General features: G+C 39.0%; 1 protein-coding gene across 10 annotated transcripts in view; it reads left to right on the top strand.

The window, feature by feature from the left end:
- LOC143017865 (uncharacterized) overlaps positions 1 to 27,651 on the top strand; it is a 466,837-nt gene that overhangs the window by 194,225 nt on the left and 244,961 nt on the right. For all 10 annotated transcript variants that reach the window (XM_076172851.1, XM_076172852.1, XM_076172856.1 and 7 more), the window contains 3 exons: positions 7,193 to 7,328; positions 22,585 to 22,618; positions 22,905 to 22,990. In XM_076172851.1, coding sequence (XP_076028966.1) covers positions 7,193 to 7,328; positions 22,585 to 22,618; positions 22,905 to 22,990 — 256 coding nt within the window. The remainder of the gene's footprint in view (positions 1 to 7,192; positions 7,329 to 22,584; positions 22,619 to 22,904; positions 22,991 to 27,651) is intronic.

Genomic DNA, 27,651 nt, shown 5'->3' with positions numbered 1-27,651 from the left:
ATGTTAATGGGCTGAGTGTATCCAGCGGCTTCACAGTGGCACACTAGCAGCAAAGTGGTTTCCTTCTTCTCCCCAACCATTGCCGGGGCACTGTAAGTCAGCTGGGCCGTGTCCTTTGTGTCGGTGCTCTCACCCAGAGTGAGGGAAAAGGTGACAAAGTTTGAGCTGCTTGTTTTGAGTGAGTCATGCATGTTGTCCGACATATCCTTGATGCGACAATGAACGGTGTGGGATGAACTGCTCATGCTCTCAAAGGCAGAATGCTGCTCTGGACAGACGGAGTCCACCACAGCAAGGAGGCATTTCTTGATGAAGTCCCCATCTGTGAATGGCTTCATTTGGCGAGCAAAGATGCGGGAGACTTCATACCTGGGATGCATCATCTTTTCGGCCTCAGCATTCTGCTTGTGGAAGAGTGAAGTTTGTTTCTGCAGGTTGCCTGATAGTCTAACGATGGTGTCCTTCCTCTCGGCAGCAGACATCGACTCAAAGTTTCACGATCAGTGCTCTGTCTCCTAGTGGCAGCACACATTGTACTCTTGTAAGACAGCCACAGACTTCAATCATATGAGGCACTGGGCCTGCCCAAAGTGCTCAATGAAGAAGTACTTCTCCCACTCAGGGTTGAAGGTCCGATGTTCGAGGTCCACTTTCCTCTTCTTATCATGCTGGGTCGCAGACATGATGAGCTGAAAATGAAGAAAATGAGGTATATCAACAATGAATAAGCAAAATAATGGTACATTGATTGTAAATGTATGTCATCTAATTTGAATATAATTAGTAGCTACATAATTTCAGTAGTTATAATTGACTTTTTATAAGAATTAACTGTAATTGGTCTGTACTGACCAAAAAGCTTACGTACCTTGTATCAACGTGAAAATCTAACAGACACTGACTGCTGGAGCCTGGCTGCTCTGGCAGTGGCAGGATCATAGACTGTGCAGTGAGGAGCAGAGTTGCCAAAACAGTATCTGCCAGCAGATGTTGTTTGGCAGATTTAAATTACATGATTGTCTGACCTGAACGATAAACTGAAGACACTGTCCAATATGTCTCACAGGAGGTTTGTGAAAATTTGAGAAGTTGACAAATGATAACTTGAACTGGACTTGAAGCTTGAATTTGATGATACACGGTTGATGAGTGATGAATATGACAGTTGACTTTGAACTCGATTTGAAGAATGAAATTTGTAGATTGCTGATGACAGAATATTCTCAAGAACGATAATGTTGAAAGTTGACTTTATAAATCCAATATTTCCAACAACTGCCGAGTGTTTTTTTTTTTCTTGAACCTTTGATCTCTTCCAGCTGCGCTAAGGTAAATACAAATATACAGAAGAACTGGAAATGGCTGAAATTATGAACAACCACTTCAAATCAGTATTCACAATAGAAAACTCACCTAACTGTGGGGAAATAGAGAGATATCCCCCTCAATGAAAGAAATAATTGTAACACAGAAGGAAATCAGGTACCAAAGCAAAACCCTTGACATCAGAAAAATCACATGGTCCAGATAGAATTGCAAATTGGATACTGAAAGATTGCATGGAGGAATTAACAGATAAAATATACAATATAATTAAATTCTCACTTCAAGAAGGAAAGGTGCCACAGGACTGGAAGAATGCAAACATTGTACCAATTTATAAGGGAGGAAACAAGGAAGATCCATCAAATTACAGACCGGTCTCCCTGACAAGCACAGTAGCAAAAATTTGTGAAAAGGTCATCAAAAATAGATGGGTTAAACATTTGGAAGAAAAAACTATACTGAATCCAAATCAATTTGGATTCAGACAAGGAAGATCATGTACAACAAACTTGATCTGCTTCCAATCAAGATAGATATAATACAAGAGAGAGATGGTTGGGCAGACTGTGCCTTTCTGGACCTACAAAAGGCATTTGATAAGGTACCACACAAGAAACTAATAAGGAAAATAGAGTCAATAGGTGGCATCAGAGGAAAATTATTGGAATGGATGAAAGACTTCCTGACTGGGAGGAAAATGAGAGTAGTAATTAGAGATAAATTCTCAAATTGGGAAGAAATGATAAGTGGTGTCCTGCAGGGATCAGTACTGGCCCTGATCATGTTTGCCATATACATAAATGACATGGATGAAGGAGTAGAGTGTTATATGAATTTCTTTGCAGATGACGCAAAAATACTAAAGAAAGTAAGAACGGAGGAGGATTGCAACTCATTACAACAAGACTTGGACAAGATCTGGAAATGGACTCAAAAGTGGGAAGTGAAATTCAGTATCAAGAAATGTAGTAAAATGGAATTTGGAAAAAATAAAAACAGAATATTGAGAGAATATAAAATTGGTGAAGAAGAGGTAAAAAAAGTAAACTCTGAAAAAGACCTCGGAGTGATGATTAGCAAAGACATGACTCCGGACAAGTATATTAATAAAATAGTCGGAGAAATCTACAATTTATTGAGGTCAATAAAAGTGGCATTTGTCTATTTGGACGAGGAAATGATAAGAAAAATTTTAACTACACTAATAAGACCAAAACTCAAGTATGCAGCAGCACTATGGACACCCAGTACCAAAAAGAATATAAAGAAATTAGAAAGAATACAAAGAGCAACAAGAAAACTGGCACCAACTCTTTCCAAAATGACATATGAACAAAGACTGTCCAAATTAGTATTACCAACTCTGGAACAAAGAAGGGAAAAAGGAGACCTACTATCTACAGAATTATGAAGGGAATGGAAATCTTAGATTGATTTATTGAAATGGGACAATGGAAAAACAAGAGGACATGAAAAGAATCTCAAAAAAGATAATTACAGAAGAGATCTGAAAAAAAAAGCTTCCCACACAGAGTGATAGACACTTGGAACAAATTAGACAAAGAAACAGTGTGTGCAAACACTATTCAAGATTTTAAGAAAAAAAACTTGATGCTGAAAGATAGACAGGTCACCACGAGCATAGCTCCCTTCCCGTATAATACAACTAGGTAAAAACAACTAGGCCCGGATAAGTAAAGATCAAGAGCATTTCTTGTTAAATCATGTAAAAACTCTTAAATGCTCTTAACAGCTTTCTCCCTATCCAATATATCTGGAATACCTCCCACAGTGCCTTCTCTATACTGTCAATAGCCTTTTCCATAAAGGCCCAAAAATATCCTAACCTTTTCCTAAAGCTTTCTCACATATCTGCCTTACGACAGAAATCTGATCCATGCAACCCCTACCTGTCCTAAACCCACACTGTTCCTCACCAATTACTCCCTATGTTCCTCTCCTAATCCTCTCAATCAAAACCCTCCCATAAGTCTTCCCCACTACACTCAACAAACTGACCCTCACAAACTACTAAACTCACACTTGTCCCCTTTTCCTTTGTAAAGTGGAATTATATAGGCACTCCTCCAGTCCTCTGACACCCTACCCTCTTTTAAACAAACATTAAACAACCTCACCATCCAGTCCACCATCACTGTACCTTCCTTTTTTAGACATTCCACATGACACCCATCTAACTCAGGTGCCTTACCTACTCCCCTCAATTTAATAACTGTTTTCACCTCATCTTTCCTTGTTTCTCCTCCATTTTCTTTATTTATCACTGTCATTTTCTTAGTGCTTCCAACTGCAACTGAACCCATTTCACATGTACTCCCCTCTTTGTCTCCTTTATCTTATGCTTTACTTTTCTTCTCTTTTCTTTGTACCTCTCATATGATTCTCACATCCTATTTTGTAACCAATCTGCAAATGGTTGTTTCTTCTCTTCTGGAGTCTTCTTTGCTTCATCATCCCACCACTCACTACCCTTCCTTCTATTTCCTCCCATCCTCCTTGTTCTATACAACATCTTTGTACACCTTGTGACTCCCTCCTTGAAACATCCCCATTCGTCCTGCACTCCTAGTTCTACTCTTCCTTCACTACTTCTCATTCTTCTCTCAGCTTCTTGTACTCTTCTTTTTCTTTCTCATTTAAGCAGTTTACTCTTAGCACCTCCCTACCTTCCGTCCTTTTCCTCTTTCTCCTTTTATCCTCCACTTTCAACTTACCTTCCACCAAAAAATCATTTGATATTCCACCACTCTCTCCCTTAAGGGAGCATCGAATTGCTTTGTAGAGTAGGTGAAATTAAATTTTCAAATATGTATTTAAAGAATTTAGGTATAATTACCCCTTGCATTAGTGTACAATTTCTCAGGGTGCAGTGAGTCCTCCTTATATGGTAATTCTTTGTCCGGTAAATTAACAGTTACGGTATTTGGTAATTACTACCCTCAATTCTATTTACGGTAAGAAAAATTCTCAGATATGGTATCCACTTGTGTTTTGTTTACACCGTACCATAGCACCACCACGCCGTGCGGCCACCACAACAATCAGTCTATTCCTGTGTTTCCCTTTGAACTAAATCCTAATGGTGAGTTTTTGTGGCTATTATTATCACGACACACAGTGACGCACCCGTAATGGCCACAAAACGTTCTGCAGACACTGCTGGAGTTGAAAAGGCAAAGTGAAAGAGGAGTAGTCTGACATTGGAGGTAAAATTAAATATTTTGAAGAGGAAAGAGCAGGGAGAAGGTACATCTTCCATAAGTCGAAACATGGGCCTAGCCTAGTCGACAGTCTGGACAGTTTTGAAGAATCGTGAGGCTATAAAAAAAGCTAGTAAGAATGCAACACATCTGCAGAGCAAATTGCTAACAAAACACCGTGAGCCAGTGATGGATAAGATGGAAAGGTAGCTCAAAATTTATCAAGAAATCTATGATGAAAAAAGAAGGAACGCCAAACAGTCCTCCATCTTCTCGGTCTTCAAGCCAGTCAGACCTGCCGTCCCTGTCACACCTGCCGACCCTGCTACTGGTGGCTCTTCCACATCCGCTGCCAACAGTTCTACAGCTGGTCCTTCCTCCATATCTTCTTCAAACCAGTCAAACGTGCTGACCCTGCTACAGCTGGCCCTTCCACCTCTGCTTCCGACAGTGCAGATGACAAAGTGTTTGAGGGTTTTCAGCCTCCTGCCTCATCTTTGTCTGCCCACTCAGCAAAAAAAGAGTAAGGGCTGAGATTCCTACTGTCCCTTAGCCTCGGGAGGGACATCATCTGATAGAATATGTGGTGAGTGAAAGGTAAATAAAAACATTTTCTGTTTATTTTGCACAGTACTTTACATTTTTTTATGTGACTATTATCATGTCTGTAGGGGTGACTTTTGATGTGCTGGAACACATATCCTATTATTACATGTTATAATGGGTTCGATATACGGTAATTTAAATTTGCGGTAAGGTTTTCAGGAATGCATATGTACCATATAATGAGGACTTACTCTATTGTGTTTCTTCCATGTATATATAAAGCATAGTGAAGATATAGTGAAGCTCCAATTACTTAATGGAAATTCCTTCCACATCATTCAGCTTGGTTTGAAATGAAAGTTTAGAGTCTGGGAACAAAAATTATTGAATACATTGTATCAAACTAATACCTCTGATTTTTTTTTTTATTATTAATTTGTTTCTCTGAATAATTAAAAAATGCTGCAAAATTCAGGTTTCATGAAAAAATCTTTTATTTTCTTACTGAAATGAAACAAAAGTGACAAAAATCCATAAAGGACAACTGAAGATATTACAACAGAAAGAACAAAAACATAAACTTTACAGGACAGGGATTTAAATTTTTGCGACCATTTGTTTGATGGCTGTGATGTATAGCAAATCACCAATTTCCTCTTTGCTGATGAGATGTGAGATGAGGCGTGATTGGTGTGGCGTGGGTGGAGGAGGTGTAAGTGGGCATGGCTAGTATATGCTTGTCGAGTGCTGGGTGCAGCTATGATGCTTTCCTCCTCTTTCTTTTTCCTTGTTTCTTTTTCAGGCATTCACAGACCCTCTCTATATTCTACCACTTCACTCTATTGTTTCTTGTTAATTTTCCCATGATATCAGTTACAATACAGGGTGAGGAATCAAAATTGTGGCATACGGTTAGAGCGCCAGGAGCAACATCACCTTACTTTTACCTTTTGAAGAGTACTGATGCCCTGTCCACTGGTGGGAGGAGTTGCCAAATATCTCTATAATAACAATTTTGTAGCAAAAAACAAAATAGCTATAGAAATGTTGACATTATTTCAATATACAGAATGTTTTTTATGCAATAGGGTTGCCAGAGGTTGCCAATATTTTATCTCTTTTATTCTGTATAAAAAGAATAGAAATGAAATACAGCTGTATAACTTTGAGTGTTGCCACCATCATAGAGATTCTTTTGAAATGTTTACCTAAAATTTGCTCATGTACCAGAATTTTTTGAATGATGGCTGGTGATCCCCCTTAAGAATATGTATATCCAAAATTCTTCCTACTTTTCTCCTGGTTACCACTATATAGTCCATCATCCTTCCATCTACCACACTCTCCTATGTGTACTTATGCTTGACATTGTTCCTAAACACTGTATTTGCTATCATCAACTCTGTAGATGCATCATCAACTCTCCACTACAATTTTTTCCTGGATTGGAACTCCACACTTCCCAACCACTCCATCTCTTGGTTCATCTACCCTAGCATTGAGATCTCCAAATACTACTTCATTGGCATTTCTAACTAAACCCCGCTGCTCTCAATTAAATCTATTTAAATCACATTTAGCAACTCCCTAAGATACTCTGCCCACCTTTCTCTTACTACTGTCTCTTCCATTATTAATTCTCCATCAGCACCTTTTACCTTTTCTTCTCTACTTGATTTGCATCCTCTTTCTTAATTTCCTTCTAAAACGCCTTTTTATTATTTTTATAAATTTTTTATACTCTTTATTTCACATCTCTCCTTTTTGCCTCCTTTTTCTTATGCTTTACTTGATTTTTAGCCATTTTTAGCTAATTTTTAGCCATTCAAATACAGAATTATCAGTAAAAATCTGCTTGTTTGTGAAAAATACTGATTTTTGGAGGGAAGGTTGGCTACCCAATTTTGGTTAGAACTCAACATTTTAAATGTCATCAGTTTTAGAGAACTGACCATGTAAATTTTTGAGATTTTGCAATTTTGGCCACCCAAAATTAGTTTAGAACTGAACATATTAAATGTTGTGAATTTTAGAGAACTGACCTTGTCAAACTTTGACATTTTACAATATATACATTTGTCTATTTTATCACATTACAGGCCACCAGGTGCTCCTTGGGTGCAAGATAGAAATCAGTGTGCTGAAAATGAGGATGAGGATGATGATGATGATGATGGATTTACATCAGATGAATTTGATGAACCTCCAGATACTAAAAACCCTATAAATGCATTGGTAATTTTGCGCTTGTTTTCTGTTATAATTCATTGTATTTCCATATAGAAATGGTCGCATTCAGGTTCTTGATTAATATTTATCTCATTACAGCTGGTATTAACTAAGTACATCCATTAATATCTTTTGAAATAGAAAAGGATGTACAGCAAAATTAATTTTACCCTTGATGTCATTGTGGATACAAAAAGATAAATTGTAATCTATGAGGAAATGATGGAAAGGAAGAAATGTAGTAATTCACAGCAGAAAAGAGCTTCAGTACAGTATATAATTTAATTAAAAGAGGAAATATTAAAATTATGACCATTAACCCCTTCCATACGGTGCCGCACACGTAGGCGTCATGGGGAGCGAGTGTATTCGCGAGGCTGCCATATCGGCGTCTTGATTATATTTATTGTAGTCGCCCCTCCATAATGACATTCTTTCTAATTCTTTTGTAATCGCATTTTCTATGGTTATCAAAATTCACGGGTGAAGAGAGAACGATCGATATAAGCGGTGACTATATTTTATGATGCGAGTATTATTACGACACGTCGTACGGCTGGCATTGGCTGCTGCCACCGAGATCTAAGTCCATGACGCCTACGTGTGCGGCACCGTATGGAAGGGGTTAACCTCTTCAATATGAGTCTAATACTTGCGTGCACATTAGATTGCCTGATGTATTTACCTAGTTGTATTTTATGGGAATGGAAGCTATGCTCATGATGTCCCGTCTTCATATCTTGTTTTATCTAGACTGTTTTTAAATTTGTGTATTGTTTTTGCACACACCACATTCTCATCTAACTTGTTCCAAATGTCTATTACCCTGTGGAGAAAGCTGTTCTTTTTTAGTGTCTCTTCTATAACTGTCTTTCTTGATTTTCTTTCTGTGTCCTCTTGTATCTCTACTATCCCATTTTATTAGATCCTCTCTATCAGTAGTTTCTATGCCTTTCATGATTCTATAGTTATCAAGTCTCCTCTCTCCTTTGCTCTAATGTCTGTAGCTCGAGTTTTGCTAGTCTCTCTTCATATGATAGTTATGAGAGTGTTGGTGCCAATTTCATAATTGTTCTTTATATTCTTTCAAGTTTTGTTATACATTTTTTTTGTACTTGGTGACCACATTGTTGCTTCATACTCCAATCTTGGTCTTATCAAAGTGACCAGTATTTTCTTCACCATTTCTTTGTCCAGGTATGTAAATGCCACTTTGATTGTTCTTATTAAATTATAAGTTTCTCCAAAACTTTTGTTTATATGTTTCTTAGGTGACATATTCATAATAATGACTCCCAGGTCCTTCTCATTTTCTACTTTTACGATTTCTTCCTCTCACTATATGATCCCACTATTCTTTTTTTTTTGCTTTTTCCAAATTCCATTATACTACACTTAATATTGAATTCCATCTTCCACTTCCTATTCCATTCCCGTACTTTATTGAGATCACTCTGTAGCGACTCACTATCTTCTACAGTGTTCACTTTTTTCAACAATTTTGCATCGTCCGCAAAGAAGCTCATATAACTTTCAATTCCTTTATCCATATCATTAATATATATAGCAAACATTATTGGGGCCAAAACTGTTCCTTGTGGAATGCCACTAATCACTTCATCCCAACTAGAGTGTTTGTCTCTTATCACCACTCTCATTTTTCTTTCATGCAAGAACTCTTCCATCTACTTCAGCAGTTTGCCCTGTATTCCTGGTGCATTTTCTAATTTCTTTAGCAATTTCTAATGTGGCACCTTATCTAAAGCTTTTTTCAGGTCTAGAAATGCACAATCAGCCCATCCATCTCTTTTTTGTATTACATACTGTTAGCCTTGAATAGAAACACATTAAGTTTGTGATGCTTGATTGTCCTTGTCTAAATCCAAATTGCCTTGGATTTCATGCATTGTTTTTTTTTTCCAAATGCCTTACCCATCTAATTTTGATAATTCTTTCACAAATTTTAGGTATCATTCTTGTAAGAGAGACCAGTCTATAGTTAGTAGGGTCTTCCTTGTTTCCCCCTTTATATATTGGTACTATATTTGCTCTTTTCCAATTATCTGGAACTTTTCCTCCTTTCAATGAACTGCTTATTAGACTATGTATTGTGTCTATTAGTTCATTCCTGCATTCTCTCAAAATCCAGTTTGCCATTTCATCTGGTCCATGTGATTTTCTAACGAGATTACTCAAGTAATTCATTATTTCATTCCTTGATATTTCTATCTCTTTCATAGGGGGGACTTTCTCCTCCCATTTGACATCTCTAAGTTGCATGTTTTCCCTTGTAAACACCAATTTAAAATGCTTGTTAATAGTTTCTGCCATTTCTATTTCCTCTATGAATTCAACTCCTCTTTGTTGTAGTTTCTGTAAATCTTGTTTGTTTTTCAGTTTGTTTACAAATCTGTAAAATAGTTTTGGTTGATCTTTACATTTTTTTATGATATCTTTTTCGTATTTTCTCTTTTCTGCTCTGCACACTTGTACATATTCATTTCTATAACTAGTATATATTTTCTATTTTTCAGTTTTTTTTTTTTTTTGTCTTTTTTCCATTTTATCCAAGCTTCATTATCCCTTTTGTCTTTTAACTCCTTACATCTTTTGCTGTACCAACACTTTACATATCCTTTTTCTTGTTTTTGTCTTGGAACATGCTTTTCCACTCCTTTATAAATTTTAGTCAAAGTATTCCATTTCTCTTCTACTCTTGTTTCCTCCTTGTGTATCCTTTCCCAGCCTGCTTTTTGATTCTCTTATTTGATCAAAATTTGTTTTTCCATACAATCTTCCCTTTCTATATTGTTCATTTTTTTTCATGTATTTTTCCTCATTTAGTTCCAGTTCAACCAATATGTGGTCACTTTTACCTATTGACATCTTATATTTACTCTTGTCCACTATTTTGGGTTCTGATGTGATTATTAGGTCCAGTCTTGATGGTTCTTCCTCATTTCTATACCTAGTATTCTCTTGTATCCACTGTGTCATCATATGTTCTATAATCATATCAAATAGTACATTTCCCCATAGGTCGTCTCCACCCTTCACTGTCATCTCTTCCCAGCAGATTTCTTTACAATTAAAGTTACCTATTATAACTATTCTTCCTCCATCTTCCATTCTCTTATTTAGTGTTATCCATGTGTCTTCTAACATATTTTCATGTTCTCTCTCTTCCCACAAAGCCATTTAAGAAGGCACATAATTTACTACAAACTTCCTGCTCTTCCCATCCTTGTCCTCCACTTCCATCATAATCATCTCTACTGTATTCTTTCCATATGTGACATTCCTTACATTTATATCCTCCTTAGTCAGGAACATAACTCCACCCCCTTGTTTTACCTCTGTTTCTAATCCAATAATTATATGCACCATGTCCTACACTGTTGGGTCCTGATCATGGGTGGAGACTTCAACGCCAAGTCGTCTGCCTGGTATGTCGACAACCCTGACACAGACAGAGGGCTTGATATACAGACTCAGTTTGACTCATTGACTATCATGAACAACACACATAATCATACACATATCCCACACCAAGCCCTCTACACTCCCTCCTCTCCTGATATCATCTTCTGCTCCCCCTGCCTAACCCCAACAACATCTTGGAGTGTGGTCGGAACCCTTGGTTCTGACCACCTTCCAATCATCATCACCACCAAAACAAGATGCACCCCAGTCGGCCACAGACACACTTACACCAATTACAAGAGAGCTAACTGGGAAGCTTTTACTGAAAAGACAGAACAACATTTTGAAAAACTTAACAGTACACCAATCACAAACATAAACAATGCTGTGCACACTTTTAATACAATCATACAAAATGCAGACAAGAGATACATCCCTAGAGGCAACAGAAAATCACACAACCCCAACTTCACACCAGAAATCCAAAGCCTCATCAGACAACGTGACACACTTAAACACGGTACCCCCACACCTATCCCTCAAAACATAGCAGACCAAATGCAAACACTAAACACTGTGATTGCCAATAAAATACATGAACAAAAAACACAAAATTGGCAAAACTTTATCAATACACTTGATCACAAAACAAACACCAGCAAATTGTACAAAACACTCAACAGCATTACACTATCCAACAGTAACACTACACGCTCTCATGCAGCAATAATCACAACAACAGATAATCTACCCTCAAACAGACAACAAGCAAACACACTCATATGTCATTTTGCACAGACAAGCCATCTCACTTCTCACCCTGACGACCGATGCACCATTCGACGTAAGAAAGACTTTCCCACAGACTCAGACTATATACCCTTCATAGACAGTCAGACAAAACTCATAATACATAGTCTCAAGCACTCATCTGCCTGTGGCCCTGATAACATAAGCAACATCCACCTAAAACACATTGGACCACAAGGTATACATGCACTCACAAACATTGCAAACTACAGCTATTCACACAACACTATACCCGACATCTGGAAGCATGGTAAAATAATCACCATTCCAAAACCGAACAAAGACCCAACAATCCCAACATCGCACCATCCAATCACACTTCTCTGCACCCCCTCTAAAGTCATTGAACGCCTAATACTTAAACTTGTCACACCACATATTCCCCTTGCTGACTCACAACACGGTTTTAGGCCACTACACTCCACAAACACTCTTCTGACAAACCTCACACAAAGAATTTTAGATGGCATCAATTCAGATAGGCCCCACCAAAGAACACTTCTTATAACATTAGACATTAGTAAAGCTTTTGATGCTATCCCCCGCCACAACCTAACAAATAAAATATATAACACAGACATGCACAATAACACCAAAAGATGGCTGGCCAATTATCTGGCAGGTAGGAATGCTTACGTGTCATATAATGGCCAATCATCGCACATCAGAAACATTAAGAACGGAGTACCACAGGGCTCGGTTCTATCCCCCACACTATTTAATCTATACATGCATGACTTACCCACGCCAGACACCTCAGAAATACAAATCTCTTCCTACGCAGACGACATAACAATCACATGCACACATCGTAACACAGACAAAGCTGCAGAAATAATCCAGCCATACCTTGACACACTCAACACATGATTCATCACAAACAGACTCAAAATAGCTCCAACCAAATCTACAGCAACACTTCTCACCAACTGGACAAAAGAACACAAATACATACCTCATCTCTACATCAACAACACTCTAATACCACACACAAACACACCAAAAATTCTTGGTGTAACATACGATACATCCATGTCTTTCAAACAACACATCACAAACATAAAAAACAAATGCACACCCAGACTTAACGCACTTAAATCAATCACTGGAACAACATTTGGACAAAACAAAGAAACTAATATAACAATATACAAACAATGCATACGCTCAGTGTTGAATTATGCGAGTCCTGCATGGGCTCCTAATCTCAGTGAGACACACCACAACACCCTTCAAATCATACAAAACAAAGCCCTAAAAACAATTACAGGCTCCACAAATACAATACCTACAGACCATTTACACCATGAAACAAAAGTCCTCAAAGTCAAGGACCACCTCGACATGAGAGGCACACAAACACTTGCCGCAGCCACCACAAACACATTACACCCGCTACACTACATAGCAGAACACCCACACACACCAAGAAACATTAAAACAACACCCAAAGACCTTTATCACGCACAGATACTCTCTTCTCTTCCTCCACAACCACCAAATACCAGCCTCCGGAAACATATTCATAATCATATCACTCACCGCTCCATTAACACACTGAAAGACAACACACTGCTGCAAGCCAGACCCCCTGATATCCACCCTTCTGAATCCTTTCTCCCACGAAAGGACAGAGTCCACTTGGCCAGACTGCAGTGCGGTCACCACCCAGCACTTCTAAGCTACCAGAAGAGGCTGGATGACCGCATTGTGAACAGCTGCCCAGGTTGTAACACTTTACCCCATACCATACAACACATAATGGAAGACTGCATTATACACAATCATGCACGCAAACAACACAACATACGCTCTATAAAGGATTTGTGGGAAAACCCAGTTTCCGCTATGGCATTCCTTGGGGAGACGGGACTGCTCGGACAGACAGTCTAGGGAACGACAACAACAACAACAACACTGTTGGGTGGTAGTGGACTTTTCAATTTTGTCTCTACAATTCCCATTATGTCCGGTTCTTTTTCCTTCAGGTAATCATTCAGTTTGTTCAAGCCTGTTATTAAGCCATCTATGTTTGTGTAAGACACTTTTAATTTTCTGCTACTTCCATCGTGTTTTCTGTTTCCTTTCCATTTTTCTCTGCTATGAACCATTTCCTCACTTTCATATCCACTCTCCAATAGAATTTCTCTTTGTCTGACTCTGTCCTTTTCTCGTTTTTTTCCTTAGCTTCTAGCCTTTTTTTTTTTTTTCATCCTCTCTTTCCTCTTTATTAATTTATCTTTTTATCCATACCTGTTTATATTGATCATTGCTAGTTTCCCTGTTTTTGCTAAGATATTCTCTGCTGTCGTTTGTGACCTGAATTTGATCTTAATTGTTCTGATCTTATCTGTATTGTATTTCCCTATTCTATATATTTCTTCTATTTCTTTCCCTGTTTCTTGTCCATCCTCTTGAACTACTTCTAATATCTTGTTTACCTTTTCCTTCTCCTCTTTTACTCTTGTGGTCCTATTTAGATTGTGCTTCTCTTCCATCCCTAATATAATTATACATTTCTTTTTGTCTGCTAACTCTCTTACTATATTCTCCTTTTCTCTCATCACTTTAATAACTGTGTCCTTAGTTTCTTCTTTCATCTGTTGTGTCACTATATCTCTAAATACAATTTTGTTGTTCTCTTGGACTTTTCTCCAACCCTGTGCTTCCTTTGCTATGGACTTTTTATTCTCTTTATTCTTCTTTAATGCCTCATTCTCATATTTTACTTCTTTTAACTGTCTTTTTAATTCTTCAATTTCTTTAGTTAGGTTTTGATTCTCCTTCTTTAGTTACAAAGGATTACAAAGGCAAAGCATGCCGACAGGATACCTTTTGATCCATATCTAGGTCGGATGAAAAAAAAAAAAAAAAAAAAAATCATAATAATAAATTAAAACTATAACATTGTAATTAACAATTAATATACATAAATAACTTCATGGGTATTGTTGAATAACAAACAAACAGGTAAATAGTAAATGATAATAAATTGACATATAACTAATAATAAATGAAAATCAGACTCTTTGGGTAACTAGTGTTAATTGGTTAAACCTAACCTCCCATGCTTCGTTAATTTTTTTTTAGTTTCTCCTCTAAATTTACTAGTCAGGGGAGGTTGTCACCTCCTCTCTCATTAAATCCATAGAAGCAGTTATCCTCTCTTTCCATTGAGTTAATATTATCTATATTTCTGCTTTTGATACCCCTGCTTCCTTGTTCTTCCTTATTTCCTTCCATTTTCCTCAGTAATCCCTCTCTTTCTCCTTTTTCTTCACCTTCCCACTACACCACAAGCTTTCCCCTTTCCTATTAATACAACAAAGGTACTCCCTCATTGTTGAGATCAATGAAACTTGAAGTTTTCCTGGAGTTCCAAACTTTGTTGTCACTTCGACCGACGTGTGTGTGTGTGTGATGATGCATCATAAGATGTGCATTATGAAATATAAATTTACAGCTTTTATACTTGTTCTCTTTCACCTTGAATGGTTACACATACAAATACCAAAGGCTTTTTCCCCCTACATGGGGGGTAGCTAAAAAGAGAAAGGCATAGAAACCACTCCCACCCATTCCATTTCTTATATATTCCACTCCCCTCCACCCTCCTCCCTCTCTCTTATCTTGGCACCTCCTGGATGACGAGTCATCCCTGCATCCTGTCCACTGCCCTGGGTCAGAAGCAGTGTCGCAAGACACAGCACATCCACAGCAAGGCGGCTTCATAAATTCAGCGACCCCCCCTCTCCGTCCCCTCATGCAGAAAAGGAGACGGGGAGAAATCCCTTCGGGCTGTGTCAAATTTTTTCTCATAAATACTTCCTCACCCCTCATCCCCTACCCACTCCCCCTCATGCATCACAGCATCATCTATACACCACCCCTCTCCATTCACCCCTCTTCTGTCCTCTCCCGTCCTTCCTCCACAGACATTCCTCTCTTTTGTAAAGCCCCTTTCACCCCATCCATCCATCTCATCCTAGGACACCCCCTCATATTCACTCCTTCCACCTCTGCCTTCCACACTTCTTTTACTAATCTTTCTTCACTCATTCTTTCCATGTGTCCAAACCATCCCGATACTCTTTCAACAACCCTATCTCCCAGTTCCCTTTCCACACCTCATTTCTCACTATATCCAGCCTAGTAACCCCTATCATACTTCTCAAACATTTCATCTCAAACACATTCAAACTCCATCTCTCTTCCTCTCTCATGTTCCATGTTTCTGCCCCGTACAATGCTGTTGGCACAATCACTCCTTCATATAACCTCCTCTTAGCATCCAATCCCAGATGTCTATTTCTCATTACACTTTTCAATCCACCAAGGCATTTACTCGCTTCTCTCAATCTACATTCTACCTCCACCCCTAGTCCTCCCTTTCCTGTCACATTCGCATCCAAGTATCTAAAACTATCCACTTTCTCCAGTCTTTCACCCTTAACCACTTCACTCCGGGACTTAAATCTCGCGGGCAGCAGCCAACGCCAGCCGTACGACGTGTCGTAATAATACTCGCATCATAAAATATAGTCACCGCTTATATCGATCGTTCTCTCTTTCACCCGTGAATTTTGAAATCCTTAGAGAATGTGATTAAGGGCAGATTAGGGAGAATGTCAAAACGCAGGGGCGACTACAATAAATATAATCAAGACGCCGATATGGCAGCATCGCGAATCCACTTGCTCCTCATGACGCCTACGTGTGCGGCACCGTATGGTAGGGGTTAATGCTCACTTCCAGCCTGCTGTCACTCTCTCCCCTTGTACATTTCATCACCTTACTTTTATCCTCATTTATCTTCAGCTTCCTTCTTTCACACACCTTCTCAAACTCTGTCACTAACTTCCTCAATCCCTCCTTTGATCCTGCTACAAAGGCAGTGTCGTCAGCAAACAACAACTGGCTCACCTCCCATTTTTCTCCATTTTCTTTAATCATCTCCAACCCCTGACCCACTACCCTTGCATTCACCTCTTGCACCACCTCATCCATGTAAAGATTGAACAGCCAGGGTGACATAACACATCCCTGATGAAGTCCCACCTTTACCTCAAACCATTCACTCTTTCCATTTCTAATCCTAACACAAGCTCTACTACTCTCATAAAAACTCTTGACTGTTCTTAACAGCTTTCCTCCTATCCCATATATCTGCAGTACCTCCCACAGTGTCTTCCTGTCTACCTTGTCATAAGCCTTTTTGAATGTTTATAACCACAGAAAATGCAATCAAGTCTGTTCAATGAATATGGGGGTTACTCATCTATAACTACAAAATAAATATAATCAGGATGCTGATGCCGGCATCCTCGTATGCCCACTTGTGCCTCATGACACTTAACATAGGCATCATCATATTCTAGGGCAGTGGTCCCCAACCTGTAGCTTGTGGGTGCCATGATTACTTATTGCATACTCGATGAGAGAGAGAGAATGTGTTGGAGGGGAGGAGTGAGTGAGGGTGTGGAACAGACAAATGCTACATACGATGCTCTCTCTCTCTCTCTCTCTGGGAAGGCGCCCTCCGCTGTGTTTATAATGACAGATGCAGCCCTCAGCCTACAAAAGTTTGGGGATCACTGTTATGGGGGTTGAATATAAAATTGGAAAGGAAGATTACAGAATGTACCAATTACCTAACAGTAACCTTTATACTATATGGTTATAGCTACATGAATGATTTATACATAGCTTCCTCTAGGTCTTTATATTTGACCACTGATATATTTTCTTGACCCTACTGTTCATGATTTGTTACATATGCTAACAGCTTTTTCTCCCTTACAAGGGAAGTAGTCAAATGCATAGCTCCACTCCCACTCATTTCATCCCCACATACTCCACTTCCATTCACCACCCCTCCCTCCCTCTTTTCTTGGCTCCTCCTGGATGACAAGTCATCCCTGCATCTCGACAACTGCCCTGAGAGAGAAGCAATGCAGCAAGACACATCACATTCACAGCAAATTCACTTCATTTAATTGGTGACCCCCCCCCTTCCCCTCATGCAGAAAAAGAGAAGATGGGGAGAAATCCTTTTGGGCTGCATCAAAATACCATTCACACATACTCCCTCACCCCCCAATCCCCCACCCACTCCCTTCCATGCATCACAGCATCATCCATACACAACCATTCTCCACTCACCCCTATCTTCTGTCATCTCCCTTCCTTCCTCAATAGACATTTCTCTCTTTCCCAATGCCCCTTTAACCTCATCCATCCATCTCACCCTTGGTCATCCCCTCATGTTCACTCCTTCCACCTCTGCCTTCCACACCTCTTTTACTAATCTTTCTTCACTTATTCTTTCACACATACTCCCAAACCATCCCAATACTCTTTCATCAACCCTGTTTCCCAAGTCCCTTTCCACTCCTGCTCTCCTCACCTCCTTGTTTCTCACTGTATCCAGTCCAGTAATCCCTACCATACTTCTCAGGCATTCCATCTCAAACACATTTAAACTCATCCTCTCTTCCTCTCTTATGTTTTATGTTTCTGCCCCATACAGTGCTGTTGGTACAATCACCCCTTCAAACAATCTCCTCTTATCATCCATTCCCAAATGTCTGTTTCTCATTACACTATTTAAGGCATTTACCTTTTGCACCACCACATCCATGAATAAATTGAACACTCGTTAAGTGAAATAAAATTTCCCATGGGAATCAATGTAAAATATGTTAATGCGTCCCATGCTTAAGAAGAAATACCCAAAAATAATTTGTAATAATATCTATTTTTTTTTATTATTATTAATGCGTAAATTAAAAAAAATTAATGCACGGTAAATGAACCTGGGGAAGAATAAATAATCAGTAAAATAAGATGAAAATAAGTATAATATTGTTTCCATTTATGAAAAAAAGAAGGTTGCTCCTGGCATAAGGGGGAAAGAGATGGTGGAGGATTATTGAGATGGAGGAGAATATTCCACCAAGGGAGATTCCTCTTTACTCGCTGCTATAATAGTCTCGACTGACTCACTAGCTTTAAATGTTTTAGAAACATTGGCACAACTTGCACTTTCTTTAGAATCCTTTTTCTCTAGAAAGCTGTCTAGAGACATTTTTTGTCTACATTTCAAAATTTGGCAAAAATGCAACAGCATCATTATTAAATAAATTTGTAGTGCACATAGCCACTGCCTTATTAAGGTGATACTTCTCAATGTGGCCATTGCATAGATATTCATGTCACTCCCTTTGAAGTGAAGGCAGTTAACCCCTTCACTCCGGGGCACATCGCATGTCTGGCAGCAGTAGCTGCCCGATGTGCGATGTTGCATCATAATCGCATTATAAAAGATAAAGTCAGTGCTCAATCGTTCATTCTCTTTCACCTGTGAATTTTGATAACCATAGAAAATATGATGAAGCCAGTTTAGAGAGAATGAAGGTTATGTAGGTACGACTACAATGAATATAATCAAGACGCTGACATCAGCATCATCACGTAACCCTTGCTCCTCATGACGCCTACGTAGGCATCACCGTATGGAAGTGGTTAAGATGATTAGAGCAGGTAAGGCACCTGGTCTAGATGGATGTCATGCAGAATGTCTGAAAAAAGGAGGTATAATGATGGTGGACTGGCTTTTCCATTTTACAGGGGAAAAGGGGACAAGTTTATTATTAGTTATGTCAATTTATTATTATTTACTATTTACCTGTTTGTTTATTATTTAAATATACCTATGCATTTATTTATGTATTTTATTTGTTATTTACATTATTATAGTTTTTATGTATTATTTTATTATTAATATGATCTTTTTTTTGCATCTGACCTAGATATGGATCAAAAGGTCTCCTGTCGGCATGCTCCGCCTTTGTAATCCTTTGTAGTAGTTTCAGAGGGATTAGCTTGTTAAGTGTAGTTGGGAAGGCTTATGGGAGGGTCTTGATTGAGAGGATTAGGAGAGGAACAGGGGGAGTAATTGGTGAGGAACAATGTGGGTTTAGAGCAGGTAGAAGTGGCATAGATCTGATTTTTGTAGTAAGACATATGTGAGAAAGCTATAAGAAAAGGTAAGGATGTGTTTTGGGCTTTTATGGATCTGGAAAAGGCTTATGACAGGGTAGACAGGAAGGCACTGCGTGAGATATTGCAGATATATGGGATACAAGAAAAGCTTTTAGGAACTGTCAAGAGTTTTTATGAGAGTAGTAGAACATATGTCAGGATTAGAAATGGAGAGAGTGGTTCAAGGTAAAGGTGGGACTTCATCAGGGATGTTTTATGTCACCCTGGCTCTTCAAATTATACATGTATGGGGTGGTGCAAGAGGTAAATGCAAGGGTGGTGGGTCAGGGATTGGAGATGGTTAAAGAAAATGGAGAAAAGTGGGAGGTAAGCCAGCTGTTGTTTGTGGACAACACTGTGCTTGTAGCAGGATCAGAGGAGGGATTGAGGAAGTTAGTGACAGAGTTTGGGAAAGTGTTTGAAAGAAGGAAGTTGAAGCTAAATGAGGATAAAAGTAAGGTGATGAGATGTACAAGGGGTGTGGCAGCAGACTGGAAGTGAGTATTAAGAGAGAGAGACTGGAGGAAGTGGATAGTTTTAGATACTTGGGTGCAGATGTGGCAGGAAAGGGAGGAGTGGGGGTGGAGGTAGAATGTAGATTGAGAGAAGCGAGTAGATGCCTTGGTGGATAAAAAAGTGTAATGAGAAATAGACATTTGAGAATGGATGCTAAGAGGAGATTGTATGAAGGAGTGATTGCACTGACAGCACTGTATGGAGCAGAAATATGGAACATAAGAGAGGAAGAGAGAAGGAGTTTGAATGTATTTGAGATGAGGTGTTTGAGAAGTATGATAGGGGTTACAAGGCTGAATAGAGTGAGAAATGAGGAGGTGAGGAGGAAAATGAGGGTGGAAAGGGAGTTGGAGATAGGGTGGATGAAAGAATATTGGGATGGTTTGGATATATGGAAGTAATGAGTGAGGAAAGACTAGTAAAAGAAGTGCAGAAGGCAAATGTGGAAGGAGTGAACATGAGGGGTTGGCCTAGGATGAGATGGATGGATGGGGTAAAAGGGGCAGTGGGGAAGAGGGTAATGTCGGTTGAGGAAGGATGGGAGAGGGCAGAAGACAGAGGTGAATAGAGAATGGTTGTATATGGATAATGATGTGATGCATGAGGTGGAATGGGTGGGGGATGGTGGATGAGGGAGTATGTGTGAGATAAATTTGATGGAGCCCAAAAGGATATCTCCCCATCTTCTACTTTTCTGCATGAGGGGATGAAGAGGGGGGGTCACTGATTTAATGAAGCAGCCTTGCTGTGGATGTGCTGTGTCTTATGACACTGCTTCTGACCCAGGGCAATGGGCAAGATGCAGTTGACCCATCATCCAGGAGGTACCAAGGTAAGAGGGAGGGAAGATGGTGGAAGGGAGTGGAGTATGTTAGGGATGGAATGGGTGGGAGTGGTTTTTATGCCTTTGTTTTTTGGCTACCTCCCTTGTAAGGGGAAAAAATCCTTTGGTATATGTATTATGTTGTAGAAGTCATTGTTTACAAAGCTGTTGCAGCATCCAGGAGGTGTAGTGTGAACATGCTGCTGTACAGTATTTGTGTTAGAGTACATACATATACCAAGGCTTTTTCCCCCTTACAAGGGAGGTAGCCAAAAAGGAAAAGGCATAAAATCATTCCCACCCATTCCATCCCCGAAAACACTCCACACCCCTCTACCCTCCCTCCCATCTCAGCACCTCCTAGATGACGGGTCATCCTTGCACCCTGTCCACTGCCCTGGGTCAGAAGCAATGTCGCAGGACACAACACATCCACAGCAAGGCCGCTTCATTAAATCGGCGACCCCCCCTCTCCGTCCCCCCATATAAAGGAGAGGACGGGGAGAAATCCCTTCGGGCTGCGTTAAAATTTTTGCTCACACACACTACCTCACCCCCCATTCCCCTGTCCATTCCACCTCATGCATCACAACATTTTCCATATACAACCATTCTCCATTCACCCCTGTCTTCTGTCCTCTCACGTCCTTCCTCAACAGACATTCCCCTCTTCCCCAAAGCCCCCTTCACCCCATCCATCCATCTCATCCTAGGACGTCCCCTCATCTTCACTCCCTCCACATCTGCCTTCCATACCTCCTTTACTAGTCTTTCTTCACTCATTCTTTCCATGTGTCCAAACCATTCTAATACTCTTTCATCAACCCTATCTCCCAGCTCCCTTTCCACCCCTGTTCTCCTCCTCATCTCCTCATTTCTCACTCTATCCAGCCTAGTAACCCCTATCATACTTCTCAGACACTTCATCTCAAACACATTCAAGTTCCTTCTCTCTTCCTCTCTTATGTTCCATGTTTCTGCTCCATACAGTGCTGTTGGCACAATCACTCCTTCATACAGTCTCCTCTTAGCATCCATTCCCAAATTTCTATTCATCATTACACTTTTTAAACCACCAAGGCATTTACTCTCTTCTCTCAATCTACATTCTACAAAAATATTGAATGCATGATGTGTACTGCCCGAGCTTGTTTGAGTGCCCTAAGGCAGCACTGCAGAACCAACATACACACAGGTAAACACCAATGATACACCAGTATGAAAACTTCTTCAGAAAGATATTCCAGTCCAAATTGATAACCCATAACTATGCCATCTATCCACACATCTTGTCTGGTGTCAGAGGTATTCAAGGAGTCAATATTAAAAGATGAAAAAACTCCCAATATTGATGAAGGTCTGTTTTGTTACAAAACATATGTCGTGAAGATATCAGAACTAATACTAAGAGATGGTGCTGTAAGCAGTGTTATAGTATGGAAATTAGCAGACAACAAATATTTTTGTCAAAAAGTTCTTCAAATAGTACTTTTGAGATGAGATATTTGTTTTGAAATTGGTTCTCATGAAGGTAGAAAACAATACAAAAGAAAACATGCAAAGTTGTACCTGGGTTTCATGGTTACCTTTTAAGGAAGGTTGATTTAGACTTATTTCCGTTTTAATATTTTTTCTTATTTTTTTCAGAAAAGTAGTCCATTTGTACCAACCCAAAGCTTTGGTAAGTACATTAAATAACATTCTTGTGCAATTTATATTTTTTTCTTGTACTTCAGAACAAAGGTTATGTGGTTGTCATACTCAAAGGTTCAGCCCTGTTCAGTACAAAGTTCTCCCCATAATTGAATAAAATTGCCTAGTATTAGGGTGAATAGAATATAAAAACTGCAACAGACCAAAGATTAACAATATGGTAAGAGAAGTGGTGTTGCAATAGTATTTTTGCACATTAAGAATTTTTTATTTTTTTATTTTTTTTATTTTTTTATTTATTTTTTTGTCAACAGCGAGTAACCATCGCTTTGGATCATCTGGTGCTACAGAGAGTGTCAGACCTCCTCCTAAGCCACGTGTAACTAAACCTAAGCCAGCGGTAAGTAGATAAGTCTGCACTAGTTTTCTTTAGCATATGCATTTATGTGCCAAAAACCCCTTTCCTCCTTATAAGGGAATGGCAAAGTCAAGAAACACATCCACCCTACACCCATGCCACCTATTCATCACCGATTTGTTATACCTGTCATCCTATATCCTTGTGGATAAAGGGTCCCTGGCTCCTGCCATTTGCTCAGGTCAGTAGCAGTGCAGCAAGACACTTCACCTCTTTTACTGAAATATTTAGTATATAATTTAGATAAAAAATTGTATTATTTCTGTTAATTGCTACAGGAAGTTTTTGTTTTATGTTTATTATAGACTTGACAAAACTGTTTCTACCTATTTTTCAATTAAACTTGATGGGGATGGAGAGAAGGTTGTTGCTAATTAAGTGAAATGGCCTTGCTGATGAAGTACGGTGTCTTGCTGTATTGTTTCTGACCTGGGCAGTGGGCAGGAGACAGGAATGGCCATTCATCCACGAGGAGATAAGATGAGAATGAGAGAAGTGTGGTGGTTGGGAGTGGAATGGGTGGAAGTGGGTACATCCCTCTGACTTGGCTACCTCTCTTATAAGGAGGAAGAAGCCCTTGGTATATATAGATTATTAGATGGGAAAAAAATCCTAAGAGCTAAGGATGTTTTGAGCTTTAATGGACTTGAAGGAGTGTGACAAGATTTATATATATATATATATATATATATATATATATATATATATATATATATATATATATATATATATATATATATATATATATATATATATATATATATATATATATATATTTTTTTTAACAACCCCAATGCACTTTAATTCTAAGCCATCAACATCGGGTGACCCAATGGGGCCACATGCAGAAATTGAAATGTGGTATTGCCAAGGACTCAAACTCAGGGATCACATGACAAGTGCTGTTGTAACTAACCAATTACACCATCAAGAGAGATATAAATTGAGCGCAAGTTTTCTTATATATTTGTATGCTCGAGTTACATACACTTACATGAAATTTTGCATTCAACCCATCTCTAATTGGTTAGTTACTACGGCACTTGTCATGTGATCGCTGAGTTTGAGTCCTTGGCAGTACCACATTTCAATTTCTGCATGTGTTCCCATTGGGTCTCCCGATGTTGATGACTTAGAATGAAAGTGCATTGTGTTTGTTAAAATGTATCTGTACAAATACTTTCCCACATTTGTATACTTCCAATTGTACTATCATAGTGGAGATGGGTTGAATGCAAAATTTCATGTAAGTGTATGTAACTTGAGCATACAAATATATAAGAAAACTTGCGCTCAATTTATATATCTCTTGATGGCATAATTGATTAGTTACTAAGGCACTTGTCATGTAATCGCTGAGTTCGAGTCCTCAGCAGTACCACATTTCAATTTCTGCATGTGACCCCATTGGGTCTCCTGATGTTGATGACTTAGATTTGAAGTGCATTGTGGTTGTTAAAATGTATCTCTAATCACTGGGACCCATTCAGTGTTGTACATATATATATATATATATATATATATATATATATATATATATATATATATATATATATATATATATATATACACCTAGTTGTATTATACGGGAAGGGGAGCTATGTTTGTGGTGACCCGTTTTTGTATCTAGCAATATTAAGTTTGTTCTTAAATTCTTGTATTGTGTTTGCACACACTATTTCTTCATCCAATTTGTTCCATGTATCTATCACTCTGTGTGGGAAGCTGTTCTTTTTCAGATCTCTTCTGTAGTTATCCTTTTTGAGTTTCATTGCGTGTCCTCTTGTTTTTCCTCTGTCCCACTTTAATAAGTCTTCTCTATCAAGGCATTCTTTCCTTTCATAATTCTATAGATGGTTAGTAGGTCCCCTCATTCTCTTCTTTGTTCCAGGGTTGGCAATTCCAGTTTGGCCAGTCTTTGTTCATATGTCAGGTTTGAAAGTGTGTGTATGTGTGTATATTTTTTATCAGTAATGAGTGGTTCTGTAATTGGGGACAATATCACACAGAAGAAATGGAGTTTTAGAGAAGGTACAGGAGAAATTTAAGCAGAGTTGCAAAATGGGTAATAAAGTTAAAAATGATCTCATACTCTTTTCAAGTGGAGACTACTCTCCAGTCATAAACAGTGCTGAATGGCTTGGTCCACAGGGATGTCATTAAAGTTCCGAAAGTACTGACTTTATAAAACATGCAACCAATACCTCATTTGGGGTTTGTGGATTAAATTGAAGGCCAGCATGGTATTCTCCCTGTTTTTCTCTTCCATTCTTTCCTTTATATATTCTATCTTCAAATAAGTATCTCTTGTATGCTTCACTGTTCTTCTCAGGCATTTGCCTTTTCCTTATTTATCCCCTTCCCCTGGAAATGCTCCATAATAATCTTAATACATACATCTACCAAGGGCTTTTCCCCCTTTACTAGTGAGGTAACCAAAAGCAAAAGGCATACTTCCACTCTCACCCATTTCTTCCCCACCCATTCCACTGCCATTCACCACCCCTCCCTACCTCTCATCTAGACTCCTGGATGATGGGTCATCCCTGCATCTCGCCCACTGCCCTGGGTCAGAAGCAATCCAGCAAGACACAGCACATCCATACCAAGGCTTCTTCATTTAATCAGTGACCCCCCTATCTGTCTCCTTGTACAGGAACATGAAGATGGGGAGAAATCCCTTCAGGGTGTGTCAGAATGTCATTCACACATAACCGCTCCCTAACCCCCCATCCCCCACCCACTCCCGTGCATCACAGTATCATCCATACACAGCCATTCTCCACTCAACCTTGTCTTCTGCCTTCTCTCTTCCTTTTACAACAGACATCCCCCTCTTCCTCAATGTGCCCCTTTCACCCCATCCATCCATATCATCCTCAGTTTCCCCCTCATGTTCACTCCTTCCACCTCTCCCTTCCACACTACTTTCACAAATCTTTCTTCACTCATTCTTTCCATGTGTCCAAACCATCCCAATACTCTTTCATCACCCCTATCTCCCAACTCCTTTTCCACCCCTCATCACCTCCTCATTTCTCACTATCCAACCTTGTAACCTCTACCATACTTCTCAGACATTTCATCTCAAACACATTTAAACTCTTCCTATCATCCTCTCTTATGTTCCATATCTCTGTTGCATACAGTGTTGTCACTACAATTACCCCTTCATACAATCTCCTCTTAGCATCCATTCCTAAATGTCTGTTTCTCATTACAGTTTTTAATTCCCCAAGGCACCTACTTGCTTTTCTTAATCTACATTCTATTTCCACCTCCATTCTCTCTCCTGCCACTTGTTCCAGTCTCTCTCCTTTAAGACTTACTTCCTAATTGCTGCCAGCCTCTCCCCTTGTACATCTCATCACCTTACTCTTACCTACATTTACCTTCAATTTTCTCCTCTTGCACACCTTCCCAAACTCTGTCACTAACTCCCTTAATCCCCCCTCTAATCCTGCCACAAGCGCAGTTTTGTCAGCAAATAACAACTGGCTTACCTCACTTTCCTCCATTTTCTTTAACTATTCCCAGTCCCCCAGCCCATTATTCTTGCACTTACCTCCTGCACCACCCCATCCATGTACATATTGAACAGTCATGGCAACATAATGGAGCCTAGCATCATCTTAATACACATTAAATTTTTCCTTTATTTGTATCCCAGTTGAGTCATATACTTTTTCACTAACCTTGTCTATATATTTACATGTATACTAGATACAAGTACCATATATTTCTGAGTAATAGTTAAATTTTTATCTCTTTAAAAAGCTGAAATTAGGTGGTTGACTCATATATTTGTGCTATTTTCAAAGGGATGAAATTCATAATTGGAATGGGTAAAAAATAAACAGTTAAGAGCCAGATGGTATAAGAAATAATTAAAGAGAAAATAAAAAATAATTATGATTATATTTTTATTTGCCTAAAAACAACAGTCTCTATAGGACCAAAAGCACAGGGTTTGAGTTATCTGTCAGGGTTGAGCTCACCCTTACCTCTATAGTTCAGACCTCCTGCACTCAGAGCTATGGAGACTTGTTTTATAGACCAGACCAGTAACCTCTTTCTTCATATTAACAACCTTGCCAAATATACAGCCTATTTCTGTGTCTTATCTATAAGTAACTGGTACTAGTAAATGAAGAGATAGGTAAGCATGTGGTGGAGTGGAAGGTTTCTTCAAGGTTAATGTGGATGAAGGTGAAACTGAGAAGGGAGATGTAGGTCTTTGTAAATGCATATGGGCCTGGTTGTGAGAAGAGTATAGAAGAAAGGGAGGCTTTTTGATAGATTTAAATGAGTACATAAAAGGTTTAGGGAGAAATGTCAATGTAATGGTATTGGGGGATCTCATTGTTAGGGTAGGAGATGAACCGATAGATGGAATGGTTGGGAAGTTTGGAGTGCCAGGAAAAAATTGAAGAGAAAAGTTGATGGTGGAGATGTGTTTAGAATGTTGATGATAGCAAATAGAGTGTTTAGGAAGAAAGTCAAGCATAAGTACACATGAGAGAGGGTGGTGGATAAAGTGTGGTAGATAGGGCTTCAGTGGACTATATGCAGTAAAATTCCTTTTATCTGACCTTGGTGGGACCTACCCTACATCGGATGTTTGGAAAAGTTGGATGTTTGGA

Source organism: Oratosquilla oratoria, chromosome 33 (genome assembly GCF_046742065.1).
Source record: "Oratosquilla oratoria isolate Oo_2021 chromosome 33, ASM4674206v1, whole genome shotgun sequence".
NCBI lineage: Eukaryota > Metazoa > Arthropoda > Malacostraca > Stomatopoda > Squillidae > Oratosquilla > Oratosquilla oratoria.
The sequence above is the reverse complement of the archived record's forward strand: the minus strand, read 5'-3'. Positions and strand labels throughout refer to the sequence as shown.